Consider the following 15,141-nt stretch of genomic DNA (forward strand, 5'->3'; position numbering starts at 1 on the left):
AAGGGGCGGGGCCTACGAGCATGATTTGTGACATCACAAGTAGTTTGGAAGTCAATCAGTATGCAACTTATATAAATGTGATGTAGAAACCAGTGCTCATAGGCTGAGAAAGGAGAAGACATCTTGTGTCCAGCGGGAAACACAATTAGCCAATTAGCCATAACAATTATGGCTTTTTTGTGGAAAAAGATCACACATTGTTGTTCCAAGCAGACTATTGCATATATGTCTTAATACATATCTAGAGGGGATCTTTAAGATAACTGACAGCTTCTCAGTCTTCTCCAAATGTACTTTAGTCCTATCTGAATAATTCAGAAACTCTTTCAAATTCAAATGTCTGATTTCTAAGATATAATGTACAATACAACTTGATGTCCCTCTGTGCTCCCATTTTAAAAGTGCGTAAGTGGACACCAGTGTGTGTGGCACATGCAGTGTTTCTATAAAACCTTGGAGATGGGGGAGATAGGCGTCTGGCCCTGGGGTTTGGATTTCAGGCAGGTGCATTCGCCTGCCCTGTGGCTCCTCAAGGGACAGGATAGGACGGGACAAGGCAGGAAGAGGAGGAGAGGGTAGGCAATCTGTGCAGTCACACATACACAAGCTCTAGATCCCCAACTCAAAGACTGATCTCCACCCATGTTGGCCCCTCTACACAACACCCTCCCTACCATATCCTTCACTGACAGGAATGCGTCGGGACAATAGAACTGTCCTGGTCCTTCGGCTGGCGCCCCCCTGGGCCCACACAGGCCCTGACAGGAGGACAAAAGTGCACCTTGCACCTCTGAGCACCACCAGAAGCACCCTGGGGCCAAATACCTGAATACCTGTGGTAAATAAGAAGGAGAGAGGGAGAGAAAGAATGACACAACATGAGGCTATAGACAGAGAAGAGAGGGATGAATGAAAGAAAAAGAAGAAAAATAGCCCGCACAGGCAATTTTCTGCTCTCAGCTGCCAAGCGTAACACAGACTCATCCAGAGGTCCAAGCAAAACACAACAGCAGTCTTCCTATTTTGATACCCTCTCCGCTCTTATTATTATAATTCACCATGTCGCTCATTCTTTCATATCTATTCTGACACCTGCTTTCTTAGCACCATCCCCCAGTATGTACTCCACGTATCCTACCCTCTGTCAGTACTCTCTTACTCTCTCATGTCATGACTTGCTGGCCACTGCCTAGCTTACTCTGTGTGTGGTTTGTGCACACTGAGCCGAGACACTCATTTTCTTGCACTACATTTAAGCCTGATTGGCCCGCAGCTGAAATACATCACAGTAGGTGCCACTGACATTTCTGTGTAACAACTGAATGTGCAGGAGATCTCAGCGATTCCCTAATAGCCAACAGCTTTCAGTAAATCAAAGGCCAATGGGTTTTCCTCCTTGTATTTCACTGACTCGTCCTCCCCTCGCTGGGTGAATGTGTGCTAATCGGTGAAATGAAGTGTGTTAATCCACGGTCACATTACCACTGATGCAACCACAATCACTTTTCTTCGCGCAACAACTGGGGGCCTAGGGAGACTGTGAGGTCATGCTACTGGAACAAGTGCCCTGGAAACTTTTAATGAAACTTTACTTCATCGCTGCTTATATTATTGAGGGGAAACAATTTTTATGCTTAATGTAATTGATGTACACTGTGTTGAATATTTTTACTTTAGGAGCTGAATGCTGTTTAGCTTTTATCATCCTACTATTGAACAGCTAGGAACTTCAGCTGCTAAAGTCCTTATGTTAAAATATTGCTAAAAGAACAACTTTATGGAGTATAAACCAGTCCTCTAGGATACCACCTCGGAGTAAACCATGCTGTCACCCTTTTCATTTGCATTACATAACATTAATCAGATAAAGTGTAATTGTACCAGATGGCAGGAGCCTGAAAGATCAGACTTGGAGATTTGTGATATTCAAGCCTGAGGTCACTGCGATGAGCACCTATATTTGTCAACCTTGTGTATTGTGTGGTGGTAAAAGAAGTATTCAGATATTTTTAATTCAATAGAAGTAATATTATACTACAGTGTAAAAATACTGCATTCAAACTTTATGAGCCAGTTTTTCATATGTCAAATATTCATCTTTAGAGTAGATAAAAGTACAATAAAAGTACTGTATTTTATTTAAAATGTAGTGGAGTAGAAGTATAAAGCAGAGTTACATGTTTCATTGCACTAAAGTAGAATCCAAGTATCGTAAAACTGAACTACAGTACTCATATAGTATAATATAGTTTAATATATATTATTATTTGTTAAACCAATGACTTGAGCTTCTTGACTAGAAAATACTAATTTAAAGACTTGAGACCTACTGATGTCTTGCAAAACAATGACTTGGTCCTACCTCAGCCTGTGTATTTATTCTTCAGAAGACTCTTAGGTTAGGTTAGAGTTACTATATCTTGAATAAATATTTTTTCATAAATCCTCAGCAAATTTGGTTTATGGGAATATTTGATTTGCTGTTGCATCAGTTTAAATACCTTAATTTTGGGGGTATTTAATTAAATGGATAAGCTGAAAATAGACCCATTTTTTTATCTACTCTATAAACTTTCTCATTTGAATTCTGTCTATTAATATCAATACCTGATTTCATCCACATTGCCCTACTCTTGCTGCAATGGAAACCTGCATTTACGCAGCTCTGGGTGGCACAAGGTAGGAAACCTCTGTCACACAAACATATCTCATCTCTTTACCCTCCTGTCCCTTTATGGCTCATCCTCTACCCTCTGACCCTGTGGGACAGAGAGGGTCTGTGTTTAGGAAGAAACATAGCACCAGCCACATAACACACACACACCATTGAAGGGGGGCAGCAGGAGTGCGGAGGTGGGCAGGAAATGGCGTGTACCCCCTCCTAGAGGCCATATCCTGTCCTTGGGTAAAACTGGTTTATTTGTCCAGAGATCTGAGCTCTTTGTGTGCATGTGTGAATCCATGTCGGTGTGCATGTTAAGACTTAATAAAAACCTGAAACTATGCAGAATTGTACAAAACCCTAACAAGTAAAGCGTCCACACCGAGCGTATCTCTCTGCCCTCACAGCACATGTCATTGATCAAGTCTGCATTGCAACATGTGGCATTCCTCAGCAAATTCTACTCCCTACTGATTTGATAAACAGCCCGCGAACAGAAACAGTCATTCTTCACCAGACACCCACCAACCCACCCATCTCCCTCCTCCCCCAATGTCAAATCTCTTTCCCTCAATCTCTTCTCCCTCATTACTTTTTTTACTTTTTTTTCTCCTCCCATTATCATCTTCTTATCCCCAGGTCACCCTCTCCTTCAAACCTCGTGTTATTAGTTTCTCCATCCTACATGCCCGTGATTTTATACAGGCTGGAGGAAATGTAAAAATAAAGAAGATTTTTTTAATGACTTTAAAAGGACAAAGGTAGATGAGAGGGTCCAGCTCCAGCAGAGGAGGTTGGTGCTGAAATATTGGGCTGTGACATTGTGTAGGAGCACTGCAGCTCGTAAGAGGGGTTTGAAACTTTAACCCAGTGACTTAACCTTCTTGGCTTGAATCTGATCCCCCAGTGATTCAGCTCTGAAACCCCTGCCAGCTCTGATTTCTGCAATATACTGTTAGCTGTCTCTTCCTTGATATGGCGGACTACAAACCCCTGACAGAGAGACAGCTACACTTCACAGAGACCCACAACAACTCTCATACATCCGTGTACACACAAACAGCTGTAGCCGCACCCAGATGCTTTATATCAGCACTTTTTAGAAGAGCTGTGTTTATGCAAGACTGACAGGCCGCTTCCTGTGTCCTAAACATTACCACAAACACATACACTGAGAGTAGCGTAGTAGATGGGAAAAAACGGCAATTTCAGCTGTCAGAAATGTTAGTTTTACGTGTTGGAAAAGGTTTATTTCATTGTTGACATGCAGCGCTGCTTCCCATTGCTCAAATCAAGAGAGTTGAGTTTATATAGACCTGTAATCTGTACACATTTGAAGCCCCACTTATGACTCTACACAGGATGATTGTTTGGAGAGGCATATATTTTCTGTTTCCAAGATGACGGCACTCCAGCTGTAAACTGTCAAACATCAGCTTTTGTATACACAAAACCTCAGTTGAATTCATGAAGCAACATCCAGGCTTCCAATTCACTTTTGCAATTCAATTTTTATTGTTTTCGTTTATTAGAGCGAGGCAATAATTCTTAGACATTCTTTCCATGGGAATACCACATGTGAGAAATTAAAATGAATGGCAATCCCCCATTCTCTTAGTAATTAGGTCAGCATAACATTATTTCCTGTTACAGGAAAATCAAATTATTACTCTGACTCAAGAGCAGACTGCAAGGACAGCAGACAGAGCAGCCCCTCTCTTTCTGTTAGATGGCTGTATTGTATGTCTGTCACTAATGGCTCAGGAATGTCACATTAGTCAGGGGCCACATGCATGACGCTGCGAACATTAAAACACTTTGAGGAGGCCAATATGATATCATACACACTCACAACCACACACTAAAAAAGAAAGGTGACAGGTCCAGTGATCTCATTGCCTCAAAGCTACAGAGTGATAGAGTGCCTCCTACACACTGCAAACCAGAAAAAATGTCCCCCTGGCAAGTTGTCAGAGTTAAATTTCAAAACGGCCGAAACATAGCAGAAATGGAAGTCTGTTTGGTGACATGTTTTTGTATATGTTTGTTAAGATAGAGACATCCCAAGAAGAAAATGGAATATCATCTTACACTAAAGAATTCTTTTTTTACTTGTAATGTGTTTTCTCCATCTTTATACTCATCGAACACTGCTGCCACTTCTCTCTGCCCACCAAATCTAACACTGTCGGTAGTTCAATCTAAGTTCAGTCTCCGTGGCCTGTTTGTCTGCCTCTCTGACTCACTGACTGCGTAGGTGTGCAGCAGCTAAATGACTCTCACCTCTCGCTTCAAAACAGCCCCAGAGAGGTACAGGGAGACAAATGAAAAATCCCCCTAATCAAAAGTAACGCTCTTCATTCATGCATGTGAGTGTGCACACGCATGCAGCCTTTCAGGTGCTGTTTACATTGGGCAAGCTAAGTCATGCAATCCGATCCTAAGCTTTTTGAGAACCTCCTCAAGCACCCCCCCTCAACCTCCCTCATATCCAGCTCTCAACACTGAGAGCTATTGGAGGAAACGCGCTGTTACCTCACTAAGACATGCTGGCGTCAGTGTGTTTGGGTCAAGAGGGCAGTAGGGATTGTAGACACATTGCTGCCATATGTGCACCCTGGATGTTCACCCTCAGCTGGGCTCATAAGCACAGACTTCCTCCAAAAGTTCCTACAAGGTAACCGGAGTTTAACCATTCCTGAGCAGATGGCCGCACAGACTGAGGGATCTGTTTCAGTCCCGAGGTTCTGCCGTTGTTGTCCGGAGCCTGACTCTCTGGGGTGTATTTGTTGGTCTTGAGCCTAAGTTTTCTGCTTCCATCTGTGGCCGTTCCTGCAGCAGGAAGTGGGTCAGTGGGATTCCCACACTCAGCTAATTTCACACTGATTTTCTTCTGCAGGATTAGCCCACTCCAGCCCCTGGGAAGATCTGTCTTGCACAGCATCTTCTTAATACTACTTTTTTTTTTGCCAACCTCCCTTTCTCCCACCTGCAGTCGCTTTGTGTGCCCCCCCTCATCTCTTTAGCATGTGTTCTCCATGTGTGCCTGTGTGTGTGTGAGTGTGTGTGTGTTGGTGCTGACAGCCTGGCAGGTGTGTGCAGGTGTTCCCTTTATCACTCAACATTACACAAACCTACCCCTGCTCACACACTCTGTCTTCCCATTCAGAAACTGTCATGTCTGTCCTGATGAACTCATTTAGAGTTGTGACTTAATACAATGCCTGTTGAAATATTAATTAATGGTTGAGCACATAAGTAGGTCCACAACAGTTTTTTTTTTAAAACAAAGCTTTTATTTACATGTGGCAGAAAAAGGCACAATGTTCCCATTTGAAAGTCATGTTCAACAAAATGGTTCGTTAAAACTGTAGGTCAAAACTCGTGCCATCTTTAGACTGTAAAATGACAATATGAAGGAAGGAAAGAGTTTTTTGGTCAAGTTTAAGTGGTCCTTTCATGCCACACAGTGTGGCATGAGGAGGGCGAGCCGAGGGTCACCTGTCGTCGAGGTCAGAGCTAACACGTCTCTCAGCGCCCTGCCTCCACACTACTACCATACACAGGCAGCTGTCTCAACACACAGACACACTTGCTCATAACACACACATGCCATGTATGTATAGTATGGTGAGGAATGACATCCTCACATACACACAAAAACACACCCAAGCAGCTGCAACATGGCCAGAGTCCCGGACCGGCCGGCACCGATGGAGTTTCCTGGGAATTAACTGCATGTCCAGCTGCCCTCAAATCACACACACATGCACACAGTTGACAGGACGCAACAAAAATGTGCAGATACCAATGGGGAAAATCTGATAAACCTACAGAGTCCTGGAAAATTAAAAAGGCACTTAATAAGTCGTTTTATAAAAAGCAACAGAAGTCCAGTTTTCTGTCCTGTCATGGCTCTGTGGGTGAGCTGGCACCAATCTGTCCAGTGTCCTGAGGGGTGGACAACCTAACCAGCAAGCAGCTTCAACTGGCTCATGAGAGCAGTTAGAGGGAATGTGAGTCTATGAGGCAGGGCAGCAGCCAGAGGCGTTGTGTTTGTGCAGCAGGGACATGCGGCTGAAGGTCCGTGCGCAGGAGCCACACTGGTACTTCTTCACTTCAGAGTGGGTTTGCAGGTGGGCGCGCAGGTTGGAGCGATCAGCAAAGGCCCGGTTACAGTGTTGACAAGCAAATGGGCGCTCACCTGGTTACAAAAAGAAAAAAAAAAACTGTTAGCATCAGGAAAACGCTTCATTAACAGGCCAAAGGGTCTGGTCATTGTTTTTCAAATGATCAGATAACTAACAAAAGAGCAGGAACACTGTCCTAACTTACTAAATGCAGATTGGCCTTTTTCATGCATAACCATTGTGAGGCTGAGATTAGATTGTGCTGAGCAATAACATTTGCTCACACATCAGGAGACATCAATGAATATCAATGAGCACAAGGTGCAACCAGCTGTTACATTTACAAGCAAACAGAGCTTGGAAATGTAACACATGTGATCCCTCTGAAATACTAATGGAAAAAGCTGCTTTTTGATGCATACCTGTGTGTGTGCGGATGTGTCCCCGGAGCAGCCACGGTCGGGAGAAGGCCTTGCCACATGTGGGGCACACACAGGGCAGTGTGTGTGAGCGAATGTGCATCTTTAGGGCCCCCAGGCTGGTGTACTCCTTGGGGCAGTGCTTGCAGTGGAAGGCTGGCCGTGCAGAGACTTCAGTGGGGAGAGAGGGTGTCTGCTGGAGTGGAGCACGGTGGGAGAGCTGGTGGTGGGACAGTGCTGAGAGACTGGTGTAACTGTTACTGCAGTGCGTGCAGTGGTAGATGTGCTGGATGATGTCCGGGCTGGGTGGATCTGAGGTACGTCCGCCGTCCTCTTCTTCCTCGCCGCTGCTACTGGAGGGAGAGCTGCTGAGGTCCAGAGGGCCCCGTGGTGAAGGGGACAAGGACACAGGGGTGATCGGGGAGAGGGGTGCGGGCAGGGTGTCAATGCTGCTGAAGAATGGGCTGGTGGGGTAGCAGGTCAGGGCAGAGCTGTTGTTCTGCGTTGGAAGTTCAGCCCGTGGAAAGCTTTCTGGGACAAAAGCTGGAAACACAGAGGAAAGGAAAGTCAGGTGGATTGCCACTTCAATGGACAGATAATCTAATAAAGTACTAAACTTGTTTTCATTCCTGGTGTCTTGTTACAGCCTGTATTCAACATAACCCTGATCCATCTAGCTTTTCCATTAGCAAATTTGCCATGTGAAGCACCCAGGAAGCTAAATGAAAGATAAATGACCATCTTATCTGCCACATGGGTCTGTTCTGCAGGGGGTAACTTGATAAAGCACCCTTTTCATGACTGACTGACTGACTGACTGTGATTTACTCAACATGTCATATAAATATACTCACAGATGCATCAAATTCAGTCAATTGGTGAGAAAAAAACTTACCAGTTTGGCTCTCCAGCTGGCTCTCCCTGTAGTATGGCTTCTTGTTGGAAAAATACTTCTTGACAAGGAATGACCGAGGCATGGTGAGGTCTGGCTTCTCCGGTAAATTAGAAAAAAAATATTCCCACGGCGGAGTGCGCTCAGATCCAAGGATCTCTTCTTCAGAGAGCTGCTGATTCCAGTCGGAGCGAGAGGAAACGCTAGGCGAGATCAACAAGACCACTACCGAAGTTGAACGTATCTTGTTGACGGATCGCAAAGTTCCCTCCTCATATAGTAACCAGAGGGGAGAAGCAGCGGGGTGGGTGGGTAGATCTCCGCCCAAGGACACACCCCGTGTGTCAGGGCGCCACCAGCTCCACTCACCACAGGTGCCCAATGTGCCAAAAGCTGCAGCAAAGCGCAAATCTAATTGTGCATTTCACGCCTCTAATCGCTCACTCTTAACACACAGGCGTGCACGTATTGTCATTAAATGTGAATAGATGACGCTACTCCCCCAAAATGTTTTTTGTGTGTGTTGTATTTGAATGACGTTAAATGTGCACAAGAATATGGAAAGAGTGATGATAAAACACATATAGTAACAATTTTTAGGATTTCTTTTACACCTTGTCCACATTCCTTTACAATATGTGTCATGGCAACCTGAAGCTGGAGCGTCCTCTGTCGGCTTATAAATTGTTTATCTGTATGAGGTAATGGGTTGTATGGTAACCTAATTTACTGCACATTTATATTCACACATTTATAGAATACAGAATAATGCTGAAATGTGCATAAAATGGTGATTTTAAAAAATGAGATTTGTTTAAGCTTACTACTTTTAAAAGCGTCCATTTAAAAGAGGGGAAGTGAGTAATTTCCCAATTAACAATACAGCTGTGTTGGTTTGAGTTGAGACACTATAATTCAATTTGACTGCTTTCTAATAGTATTAAGCTTATCTCTTATTTCTCTCTCATCTAACACTTAGGTGCATTTGGCAACTTAAGAACATTTAGACCGATTCTCTCCTAAATAAGTGGCATTTTATGATGGCTCTTTTGTGTGCCTGTGCCTCGGGGCTTTTACGCACCCTGGTGAGGTGGAGACATTTTGAGAAGGTACAGGAGACAAACGCTCTGTTCTCTTTGCTCCCCTCAACACAAAACATAAGGCACTCAGTTCATCCTGACCGCATATCTCTTTCTCTGTGTCTCTGCGGGAAGTAAGTCCGTTTAAATGAAAGAGCCACTGTTCCCTAGCTTGCTCACAGCACGATCCGAGGTAAAATTAACGGAGTTGACAGGAAGAATATGATGATGTAAACCCAGACAGGGCCCTATTAAAGCTTGTGCCTTCGGGTGGCATGAAATGCAGCCAACCAGGATAATGCCCCCGAGAGGAAATGGGTTTCACATGTTTTGTCCTTCTTTTTTTCTTCTTCGCAATGCGTAAACCTGCGTCAACATGTGTGCGTAATTCAATTACGCAGCTCCACTCTCCGACATCAAACTTGTAACATTGTCATCTTTACCAAGGTTAGCCTGATATAATCTATTAGAAAGTCATAATAGGAAAACAGAGGAAAAATAGTGATTATTGTGCATGTTCATCTCATGTTTTAACATTGTAAACATTACCCTAATTCTTTATTATCTTATTTTATCACTATTTTATTTCACTATTTATGCTTATATTCTTGTTTTATTGTAAATTGTAATTGTACATTTCATCAGTTTTTGAATAAATTCCGCTCCAAAAATAAAAGTGTATTATTACTGAATGCCTGATAACCCCTTACACTGACGGATTAAATGTATTTTAACAATGATTGGTGCTTCTGTTACATGATGTTAGGATAGGAACCTTTTCCTTCATTTTTTGTTTGTTCCGTTAGTGCACACACCCCGTGAGTCTGAACATCAGGTGCCGCGCATTATACAGGAATGTCACAGTCTTCAGCGGTACTGTTTAGCATTGCAAAGAGTCTAAGAACTCCACGCTGGCAGGGTGATGGGGGTATATGCACCTGTCTAAAGGCGCCATTGTCGCGGCATGCCCAAAAGTTCACACGTCGTTAGAGCGCTTGTTGACGCCGACGCCACGTAGACTGGAGGTCACGAGGGCATGACAGCAGTAAAAACAAAAAGCAAATAGCAAAGACACACGTGAAAGTAATCTGAGTTGTGGCTCTGCTCCTGAGGATGACTCTGACAATGCAAATGGTGTTTGAGAGCTTCAACTTAACGTTATATAGGGCTTACACTTACTTTCTGTCTATATTCCTCACTCACACAGACAGAAGAAATATGACATGAAATATCCACCTGACCTGACACACACAGTGTAAGAGGCTCTGAGAGTGAAAACAGCTGATTACACACTGTTGAGAGCAGTTTGTCTGACGGCAGACAATTTGTGTTACAACAGGGTTAGAGTGACCTCATGACACACAGAGGACAGGAAGACATGAAAAGTTTGCTGCTCAGAACAGATGTTCTTCTCTCCTCTCTGGCCTCAGGAATGAACCAGACGGTGTTCCTACACAGGCTCAAACAGTCTGCTGAAACCCCTTCAAACTAAAAATAACACAGAAGATGAATCTTCATTATGTCTAATCTTGGGGAGGTTTTGCCAACTAATGCCAAAAAATACACCAACAAGGTGAATCTCGGATAATACCAACCTGAAAGGAATGTGGCTCTCTGAATGCCGTTGAAAAGAAGAAACTGTCTGAGAAACATTTAGTACAACAACTGATGGCAACAGTTTATTGATTGTATGGATAATCTCAGTTATACTTGATCAGCCTCTTTTATTTTTCATGCTGAAATGCAAACATTACCATGAAGCTCTAGGAATCTGTTGCTTATCATGTGTTTTTGTAAAATTGAATATAAACACTAAAATGAGGTTGGTTGATGTTAGAATACACTTGTTGGCTTGTGACGAGTCTTCAAAATGTCCCCTTTTTAAAAAAACAGGCACATATAAACAAATCATGTCTCATACTTTAGGGTTAAACTAGAGCAGTTTATCAAAACTACACTCTTCAGGTATCATTTTTGATAAGAAAATGTATTCTTTTCTTGATTAAGTTCTGCTGTTGCAGTAAACTCATAAGAGAATTAAAGTAAGTTGTACAGTGTTTGGTTTTGACAAATCTGGACTGATACAGACCAGTACAACGAAAAGGATCTGCAGAAGCTCCTGGCTGAAGGTAAGGTCTGATGTGTTTGTCTTTAAACCTTTTTCTGGGGAACATATGCTGTAAAACCGTCAAATATTCTGACGGTTTGTCGCTCTTCCAAAAACAGCTACTAAGTGAAATCGTTGCATATATTCTTAATCAGAATATCCCTGAATAGGATGAATTAAAATAAAAAGGTCATAAATGGATTTAAGGTGATTGTTACAGATAAATGATTTATACAGTTTATTGTGACAATAATAGGGAAACGTATTGCTCTATGTTGCATTTGATTGTAATGTACAGTGTGTTGCAATAATACTTTTTTTAATCACATGAATTCAGTGAGCAGTAGCTGTTGCACTGGTGACTACAGTTATGTAATGTTGCAACAGGATTACAAAATAGAAAATTTCCATCAGGGAACTTCCAACAATAATATGTTAAAGCCTTTTGTGGCTTCAGAGGGAGCTGTACAAAGTCTGGTTTCCTCAAGTGATGTCACTTGAGTCAGTGTCTCAGTTGGGGCTTCAGACTACACATTTGAAGAAGAAAACGTCCGGCAGTGTGGAGTTAGAAAGAAGTGAGCCTTACATGACCTCTGTAGCCCGTTCTCTCCTCTCCTCCATGTCTAGAGGCAGCGCAAAGGCTAATATTAGCTGCTACTAGCATAACACGCGCTGAATCTCCAACCAAGCGGTCAAGTTGAATTGTGGGTAATGTAGCACCTGCATAACAGAACCTCACAGGTGTGCCTTTACACATAATCTTACCCAGTTTGTTCATTCAGTAGCAGTCAGGGCTATAGCCAGGATTTTAGAAATTGTGAGTGAAGGCAGTTCATTTATAAGATCTCATTTAAGGATGAAAGAGAGGAAAAAGACGATCAAAGTACAGATGTGGAGGGAGATGGGAACACACTCGTAGCCACAATGCAAACATCTGTTTTGATAATTTACCAATATTTCAACCTGACTGTCTTCCTGTAGGTATGTATATAGTGCTGCATCACCGTGATGTGTCATGTCAGTTTCCCTTTTTTGTGGAACTGATGGTGAAGTTTACATTAAATCTTTATGCTCTGATTTTTTTTTTTTTTTTTTTTTTTTTGGGGGGGGGGGGTTGTATTTTCTTACTTGGCTATATTTTATATCATGTTTGAGCTGATGGTTGACCTCCATATTGTACTCCAGTGTCCTTTCATGTGTTTGAAAAGAAGACAACTCCCAAACACCTATTGTTTTTGCCAAGTACACAAGTGCAGCTTAAAGCCATGTTTTACATTTAAAAACCCCGAGCTGATAGCCTTTGAACAATCAGGTGCATTGTTGCCATTCAGCAGATTCAGACAAAAGGTAACGATCACTTGAGCACATTTACATTGGATGTTTTCCAGACTGACCCTGATGCACAACAACAGCACATAAATTAAGTCCAGTCAAGTTCTCTTTGTTCATGTGATGATTCAAAGGGTACAGGAGATCTCCCAACATGTCAGTGAGTGGTTGGATGGGATGGTACAGTGATGCTCTGGTTGAATCTAAAAGAAAATAGATTAGTCTGTGATTATAATCTGGGCCACTATTGCCCATTTTGCTTCTCACAGTAGAACCAGTTTACTCCTTGGGTGACACAAATGATCCACTTTGGTTTGAAGACTCTGTTTAAGTTTTGTCCTCTCCCTGTCTGTACATATTATATATTATATATTATATTCACTACATTAAAGATTGTCCTATTGGATGTGTTACCTGTATTTTATCTTCAACTCACCACAACCACAAAATCTTCAACTCACCACAACCACAAAACAAGCTTATATAAATACCTGTCAGACTATTTCTAATGTGACTGTCTGTTTTCCACTTCATGTCTCTGTGTTTGTTTATAAGTGTGAAATGGAGTGTGTGTGTATGTGTGCGTGTTGTCCTACAGGTTCAGAGGTCCATAAACCCAGCAGGAGGGAGATAAGATTATCCCACTGGAATGCAGAGCTGGTCATATGGACACACACTCCCACACACACGCTCAGTCGTCCGTACACACTCTCTGTTGAAGTCTCTCTATTAGACACAAACACTCACTCATGTTTTAGTCAAAATCCATCTTGCTCCACTTCTCTTCGGCAAGGAAGAGTAAGCAGCCAACATGTCCTGCAGACTGAAGTGTTTGTTTGTTCTCCATATGGTTTTTGCTGTACACAATTCCTGTGCAATTTAATATTCAGCCCAGTAATGGTAAAACAAACATCACTGACATAGTGGGAAGGTTGTTGAAGAATATTTTCTGATTGTGTTTATTCCTGTTTAACCCTGAAGCCCCCTGCACGGGTCACTGTAGATATATTACAAAATGATATGCTGTCTATAACTTGCTCCTCCAAACAGTCACTGGTTACAATATCTAAAAAATGTTAATCAAGGCAATTAAACATTATCTGACATCTGTCCTCAAAAGTCAAACAGTGAAACATGAATTTATGTTTATACTGATAATTCTCAGATCAACTTTGTTTAAAAAAATACACATTTGATCAAAATTCGGATATGAAACTTTTGTTGTACCCAGTGGACTTTACTTAAAGGATCAGTGTGTAGGATTTAGTGGCATCTATTGGTGAAGTTGCAGATTGCAAATAACTGAACACCGCTTGCGTCTGTATTTGACTACAAGGGAAAGAGAATGCCTATCACAAAATATACTGTGAACATTTGCACATTCCTTGATCATTATTGTGCACATTTCATCCATTTGATTCCATATTTTTTATTGTATATTTCTATTTTATATTTATGATTCTATGACTTTTGCAGTACTTGTTTTGTCTTTTCTCTTACTATGTTTATTATGACCATCATGCACCGAAATACCAAGTTAAGGTCCTTGTATGTGAAGACATAGTTAGCTATAAACCAGTTACCATAACCTTGCAATCAACACTTTGTCATGTACGTTTTTTAAACAACATGAGGCAACAGTGCCCAAACTAGACAAATTTAATAAACTGCTATATTATTTAATATTAACACAATAAAATGGCTTCGTAGCATTTTCCAACAGATTGTCTGTCATTATATGTGTACATTATTTTACACAGATCAAGTGATCACAAAAGAATATGAGGATAAATATTAAAACAGAATATTTTAATACATTTTCAAGTAAGAGAGTTCAATTATTAAAGTAAAAGATAATTCAAATAAATTAGATTAGTTGTTCTTTGTTGTGTATGAAAGTAACATTGATTTTTTTTTTTCAAACAGCCACTGAGGCTGTGACATTTATTATCCATTCTGTACTTTGGAACAAAAGGCGTTCACATTTCAGCAGGAAAATGCTGTTTATATTTTCTTTTTTTCTTGCTGTGTTGTTCCCACTCAGTGCTATGTCCCAGGTTGAAAACAGAAATCCTGTCTTCATGCACTGTGTGTGACTGTGTAGCATGTGAGGGAGCAATAAATTGTTGATCAAATATACCTGTGGTTTTAAATCACCTATCACCACGAGATAATTGATAACACATCATTATATTAAGCCAGAGCACTAACTGTTGCACGATGTCCTTAACAATCATTTGACAAGACAACTGATAGAGTTACATATGAGCAAACACACGCTCATATCTCGCTAAGATGGAAACTTTTCCTATTTTTATATGAGGTGGTGAAAGCTCAGAATACAGTTTCCAAACTTGACATGCAGAGTGTATGTATGTTACATAAAACACACAATTATAAAGTATGTTTGTGTCCTTGTTGCCCCCATCACTGACAGACTAATATCCAAAACATTAATGCTAACAGAGGTGGAATTTGCCCAGATGTGAGTGTGTGCGTATGTGTGTGTGTGTGTGCGTATGT

At 41.6% G+C, this 15,141-nt stretch overlaps 1 protein-coding gene across 1 annotated transcript; it reads right to left on the reverse strand.

Moving 5' to 3' along the window:
• Positions 1–5,956: 5,956 nt before the first annotated feature.
• snai1b (snail family zinc finger 1b) lies at positions 5,957–8,397 on the reverse strand. Its single transcript, XM_035655968.1, has 3 exons — positions 8,107–8,397; positions 7,215–7,754; positions 5,957–6,866 (listed from the first exon to the last, which is right to left on the reverse strand). The coding sequence occupies exons 1-3, from the start codon at positions 8,186–8,188 to the stop codon at positions 6,685–6,687; spliced, it is 804 nt and encodes a 267-aa protein (XP_035511861.1). The 5' UTR covers positions 8,189–8,397; the 3' UTR covers positions 5,957–6,684.
• Positions 8,398–15,141: the final 6,744 nt, after the last annotated feature.

This window comes from Morone saxatilis, unplaced genomic scaffold (genome assembly GCF_004916995.1).
Source record: "Morone saxatilis isolate NCDOM2014 unplaced genomic scaffold, NCSU_SB_2.0 Contig15, whole genome shotgun sequence".
Taxonomy (NCBI): domain Eukaryota; kingdom Metazoa; phylum Chordata; class Actinopteri; family Moronidae; genus Morone; species Morone saxatilis.

What these genes read in the sequence shown, in the direction of transcription:
- snai1b (XM_035655968.1), bottom strand. Translation starts at nt 8,188, where the DNA reads ATGCCTCGGTCATTCCTTGTCAAGAAGTATTTTTCCAACAAGAAGCCA. An exon ending in CCAGCTGGAGAGCCAAACTG is followed by an intron (nt 7,755 to 8,106) that starts GTAAGTTTTTTT and finishes CTGTGTTTCCAG; the next exon opens with CTTTTGTCCCAGAAAGCTTT. An exon ending in ACACATCCGCACACACACAG is followed by an intron (nt 6,867 to 7,214) that starts GTATGCATCAAA and finishes TTTTGTAACCAG; the next exon opens with GTGAGCGCCCATTTGCTTGT.